Source organism: Vigna radiata, chromosome 6, assembly GCF_000741045.1.
Source record: "Vigna radiata var. radiata cultivar VC1973A chromosome 6, Vradiata_ver6, whole genome shotgun sequence".
Classification (NCBI taxonomy): domain Eukaryota; kingdom Viridiplantae; phylum Streptophyta; class Magnoliopsida; order Fabales; family Fabaceae; genus Vigna; species Vigna radiata.
Window position 1 is genome coordinate 23,829,246 of NC_028356.1, and position 5,913 is coordinate 23,835,158.

The 5,913-nt window shown below is 37.3% G+C and overlaps 1 protein-coding gene across 1 annotated transcript; it reads left to right on the plus strand.

Moving 5' to 3' along the window:
* Positions 1-3,760: 3,760 nt before the first annotated feature.
* On the plus strand, positions 3,761-5,607 carry LOC106764162 (serine/threonine-protein kinase-like protein At3g51990). Its single transcript, XM_014648393.2, has one exon. The coding sequence runs from the start codon at positions 3,999-4,001 to the stop codon at positions 5,376-5,378; it is 1,380 nt and encodes a 459-aa protein (XP_014503879.1). The 5' UTR covers positions 3,761-3,998; the 3' UTR covers positions 5,379-5,607.
* Positions 5,608-5,913: the final 306 nt, after the last annotated feature.

A 5,913-nucleotide genomic window follows, 5' to 3' on the forward strand; every position in this document is an offset into this window, starting at 1 on the left:
ATCTGAACTAATAAAAACATATAACTGCTCAACGACTAAATAAATCGCTCAGCAGTTTCCCCCTTAGTCGCGTGACTGCTCAGCGGTCAGTATTACCGCTAAGCGGTTTGCCTCAAATCGCCTGGACGCTCAGGGGCCATTCTGACACTCAGCGGTTCTTCTGACCCTTATTTTCATCCTTTTTCTTCATCTTTCACGTGTCTAAGTCTACCTTGCTTCACATCCATCTTCAATTCAGCTTAAAACCCTACAAAACAATGTAAAAACAAGCATAATATCTCTAAAACCAACTTTTGACTCTCACATGGCTCAACTAAGTGTTTTACTTGAATTTAAGCTCATTCTAAGCCATAAACGGTGTGTTTTGATATCAAATTTAAGTATGAAAATAACAGTTTTTAGACTGTTATCATTCACCGTCAGGATTAGTTTCATTTTTTTTATGTATGGTGGTTGTTCCTTTTTTATTGGTTGTTGCATTTTTCATTGGTTGTTGGTACTTCTAAAATTTTGAAAATTTTTGTGGTTTATTATTGTATTATATATTGATTTTCCATGATTTTACATGTATTATATATTGATTTTCCATGATTTTGGAAATATATGGAAAATTTTAAAAAAACAAGTCCATAAATTGACGTCTATTGTAAGAACAACAAACGTTAATTGATGTCTATTTAAAGATAACAAAACGTCAATTTAACGTCTCTTATTATAACATTATATATTTAACAGATGTCAAAAGTCTAAAATAACATACGTGAAAAGTTATTTTTGTATTAATGTTGTAGAGACAAAATAAGGATTTATCTTACACAATCCGAGAGATATTTAAAAAGTTAGAGTCCCTCTAAAGCTTGTTTAAGACCACTTTCTACCCGGAAAATTTCTCTACAGAGGAGGGAGAAGTCATGAGAAATTCAACTCCTTCAATAACTAGAGAGAAGCTCTTTTTTATCTCACACAATTCCAACCAAATGTAGTTTACTATGTGAACAAGTTAAGTGAACTTCTTCAATAACTAACCATGATTCATTGGCAAGCCATGAAAAACCCTAAGTTACTTGAGTATAATTATTTCAGTTGAGTTACATATAGGGTGTGTTCACTTGGAGGTTATTTCCTGTTCACGATGATCAGCGAGCGATGAATTAGACTGAAAGTTGTGTTCGCGTGAGATGAATTGCGCAGAACGAATGCGATAGAATTGCGAGATATCCACTTTTTCGGTCACCGCTATCCAGAGAAGATTTGCACATATTGTTTACGAAATGTCTTATTTGCCCTCAATAACATATGTTGCATGAGATGAAGAGACGATGATTGATGAAGACGATGAGTGTGATTGATGAAGACGATGAGTGTGCGATGTGGAGAAGAGAAGGATGTTGAAATTGTAGTCGGATCAAAGCACGCGTATCCGGTTACAGGGCTGTGAAGAAAATAAATTGCAAAGCGTATTCGGTGACGTCCTTTGCGTATTCGGTTACGCAGATGTGCACCAAAACCGGTAACCAATTACAACGCCGTGTCTGAATTTGTAATGCACCTGATGATTATGATGATGCTGGCTGTGGCGGCTTAAGAAGCATATCCTTTCCTCGACCATGGGGAAGAAAGGAGGCAGCTGGTTTTCCTCCATCAAAAAAGTTTTCAAATTCTCTTCTAATAAGGACTCGCCGGTGCCGGAGAAGAAGGTTACCTGTTCCCTCTCTTCTCCCGCAATTATTTTCTATCACCATTTTTATCACATTGTAGCTTCATACTCTTTTCTTTTCTTCCTTTCCATTCGTCTCTAAATTGTTTTTTTTTTCTGAACTACGATTTTCGATTTTCAATGGAGTTCCACAAGCCTAATGAAGCACTCGTCGTGCTTCTTCCTTTAAAAGAAAAAATCATTACCATTTTTCACTGTTTGAAGATTTCCAGAATGGATTATAATGGATTTTTTTTTTTAAAGATTATGATATCATGTTTGCTGCCTTTTATCACGATGAAGACAGAGGGTGGGAGTTAACCAACTGATTTTTTTTTTCACGATTACTATAATAAGATTGTTCTAATTTATTCATGAGTAGCTTTAAAACTATTAGGTGTATAATTAGGTTAATTATTCATGATCTTTTTTTACGCAGTTTGACCTAAGTTAACTGAAACCTCATTGCTTCTACAGAGGATATATAAAAACACAGTGGTTAACCTTGAAGGGATTATTTACTGTACCTTGTATAGGTGGAGGAGTTAATTGTGTGTATCAGGTAATTTCACTAAATTATAATTTAATTAAATTTTTAAATCTATTTTCAATAATTATTCTAAATTTTTTATTCTTAATAAACATTTTTACAATTATATATAACATTAACAAATATTATTTTATATTACTTTAATACTTAGGGATATTTTGGTAATCTTCAATTTCTATCAATTAAACAAATTTTTTAAAATTGTCACATCAATCAAATTCTACACTAATTCTCACAAACTTCACCCCCAAATCCATTCTCAATTACCATCAAATTCACTCAAGTAAACACACAAAAAAATCACCCTCAAATGCCCTCAAATCCAGTCAATCACTCTTCCCAATTACTCTCCCATCATCACCTCCAAGTGAACACACCCATAGTGACAAACTATCTTTGAGTGGATTCTCTTATGCAAATCTGGTGAGCTGCCCAGATAATCATCGTTCTATTGTAGCCTAGTGTGTGTACTTTGGTGATATCATGGTTTTCTTAAAAGCAACATGTTGTAGCCAGGTCAGGTACTAAATCTGAATACAGATATCTAACTAATATTTAGAGCAGATATGTTGGATAATTTCATTTCTTGAAGAATTTTCATTTTCTGGTAGAAAACTTAGTGTAACTACTCTTGCTTCTAATCTTGTACACGATACTTGAATAAACCATATTAAAGTTGTGTTACATTTCAAAGTTTTTTATAAAGCATATCTACTTTTTCTAGCTTTCCTCATTTCCCCTTCAAAGTTTTTCTTTGGTTCATTGTACAACATAAATCCTTTGTTGAACTTCTTTGTAGTCACACATAATTTGTTATTATCTATGTGCAATAATGTGAAGATAAGATATAGAAAAAAAATGTTATCATATACAATTAGCTTACTTAAGCCATGAGAAATTAAAAACTTTTTACTATTTGACGGAAAACTATTATCATTCTTATTACCTGTAAAGTATAACTGTTCTCCTTTTACGTGTTTCTTGATGAAGAATTGACTATAAATTATTTGACTAGATACCTATCATTCATCGACCTTTGATTTTTGTCATGTCTAGTTATAGCATACCATCCCCCACTTTCATATCTAAGTTATTTTACGTAGATTCTATATGTTTTTTTTTTTTGTCACTCTTTTTATTTTCTAAATTATTTTCCACATTCTTTTCCCACAGGTGCTTAGATTTTCTCTTCGAATAAAGATTTTTTTTGGTGGGTTTTTTTTAGTGCTGTCTTACAATAAGCATTATAAATACATTGATATTAGTATTTTAAAAACTATTTTAATATATTTTGAAACATCAATAATATTCATCAGTATAATTTGAAACACAGCAAGAAAATAACACAGAAAAACCCAAACAGAAAATCCAAATTCTTTCCTTTCATTCCGCGATTAAATATGGACTAGAGTTGCAAGCCTCTTGAAAGCTTTGACATTAAAAAACATTTTCAAAAATAAAATAAAAACGTGGAAATCATTGATCAATTGAAGACATTCTATTAACGAACAAAATATTATTATGATCGAATCCTTTCTAAACATCTTAGTATGGGATCAGAGGATTGTTTAAATGTTCTCATATCCTATCCCTTACTATTGTCATACGTTCCTTCAAGCTTTGAACCATTTATTTATGTCCATTTAATTCAATCACCCAAATCAATAAATCTATCTATCTATATATGTTCAATGTTTTTCTCTTCACAGTTACGCCCTTTCTTTTCTAATTTCTCACTCACAACGCAAAACAATGCGCTACCTCACTTGCAACGCCGAGACAGCAATAGCCATATGCCACCCTCACTCCCCCAAGAAGAACAAAAAGCCCACAAGCCCAACACAGGCCCACACCGTGCCACACTTCGCCTACTCCGACATCCTTGCCGCCACCAACGCCTTCTCCGCCGACACCTTCTTAGGCAAAGGCAGCCACGGCAGAGTCTACAAAGCCACCCTCCACGGCGGCGCGCTCATCGCCGCAGTCAAAAAAACCAAAACTTCTAAGGAAATAGAAATTCTCTCCCACCTCAAAAGCCCGCGCTTGGTCAACCTAATTGGCTTCTGCAACGACCGAACTAACTGCAACAACAACAAACTCATTGTTGTGGAGTACATGCCCAACGGTTCGCTCCACGACCTTCTCCACTCCACCAAAACGGTTCGGCCTCCCGGTTGGACAGCGCGTGTCCGGTTCGCGGTTCACGTCGCGAAAGCCATTTGGTTTTTGCACTCGTCTGAACCGCCCGTTATTCACCGTGATATTAAATCGTCCAACGTGTTAATCGACGATAAGTGGAAAGCGCGACTCGGTGACTTCGGACTCGCGTTTCGAGGACACATGGCGGATTCACGCGTGCCGCCAGCGGGGACGTTAGGGTACCTCGACCCCTGCTATCTTGCGCCGGGGGACTTGAGTCCCAAGAGCGATGTCTTCAGTTTTGGAATCTTGCTGCTGGAGATAGCCAGTGGGAGGCACGCGATTGACGTGAGGCACAGTCCGCCGTCGGTGTTGGATTGGGCGATGCCGTTGGTCCGCCGTGGCCAGTTTCGGGATATTTGCGACCCGCGCATCGGGGCGCCGCCGAACATGGCAGCGTTCCACAGGATGATGGTGCTGGCCGCGAGGTGCGTGACGTCAAAGGTGGAGAGCCGGCCGACGATTGGGGAGGTGGTGGAATGTCTGACAGCGGTAAAGAAGAATTTTGACGCATCGCTGGTGTGGATGAGAATGATACGGCGCGTGGTAAAGGCGCGTGGCGTTGATTGGGACAGGAGTGAGGAATATATGAGAATAGTTAAAGGCGGGAGTAGAAACAGTAGAAGGAATGGGAAGGTATCTAGCATGTTGGGTGTACAGTATGAGAATGGACCCGCAAATCACACGGTTAGGTCAAGATCCGTTGGTTCTGGTTTTTTCGGGGAAATGAAAATTAACTCGGTTATGGAACGGTACCCTAACCAATTCGGGTTCAGGTATAGGAAGGTAAGGCTAAAGAGATCGATGTCTACGGGGCTTTTGAAACATTATGGTAATGAATCAAATACGTGTCATGAGAGGCATAACGATACTCATAGCAATGATTACGATAGAGTGAATTCCACAGAGATGGAACTTTCAAAGTTGGACTAGAGAATCGAAGTAACTGAGTAGCATATATTGCTTTTGTGATTGAGTTTTAGATACACATGCATGGAAATCTTTTCATATAGGATTCCAATTAACGAGCTAAGGGAACATGAGAGATTTTAAATTGCTTTGTATAGCTGAAGAGGGTTACCCACTAACACTTTAGCATCTTACTTGTCAACAGAAAAGAAATTGCTGACCTAGTCATATTAATAATAATATTCTTGATTTTGATGCTGAGGTTGTTTTTCATTTCCTTTGCAAATGTTTTCTTTTCCAAATAGTTACAGACCAAGAAACAAAGTAACTCTTCTTAATCCAGCAAGTAGAACATAATGAATATCTCAATATAATCCAACCAGAACACTTAAATACTGTATATCACGATTATTACTCATGATATGCGCATATAGTGAGGGCCATGAAAGATGCGAGTGACATACATGAGGCAACATAAACAAGATCACGACCACAAAATAACAGTGGAGTATGTGTCTACCAATGACAGCCAACAAGCATAGAGCATTTAAAGCTAGAT

Bases quoted from the DNA above. Each gene is read 5' to 3' on its own strand.
- LOC106764162 (XM_014648393.2), top strand. From the start codon at position 3,999: ATGCGCTACCTCACTTGCAACGCCGAGACAGCAATAGCCATATGCCAC.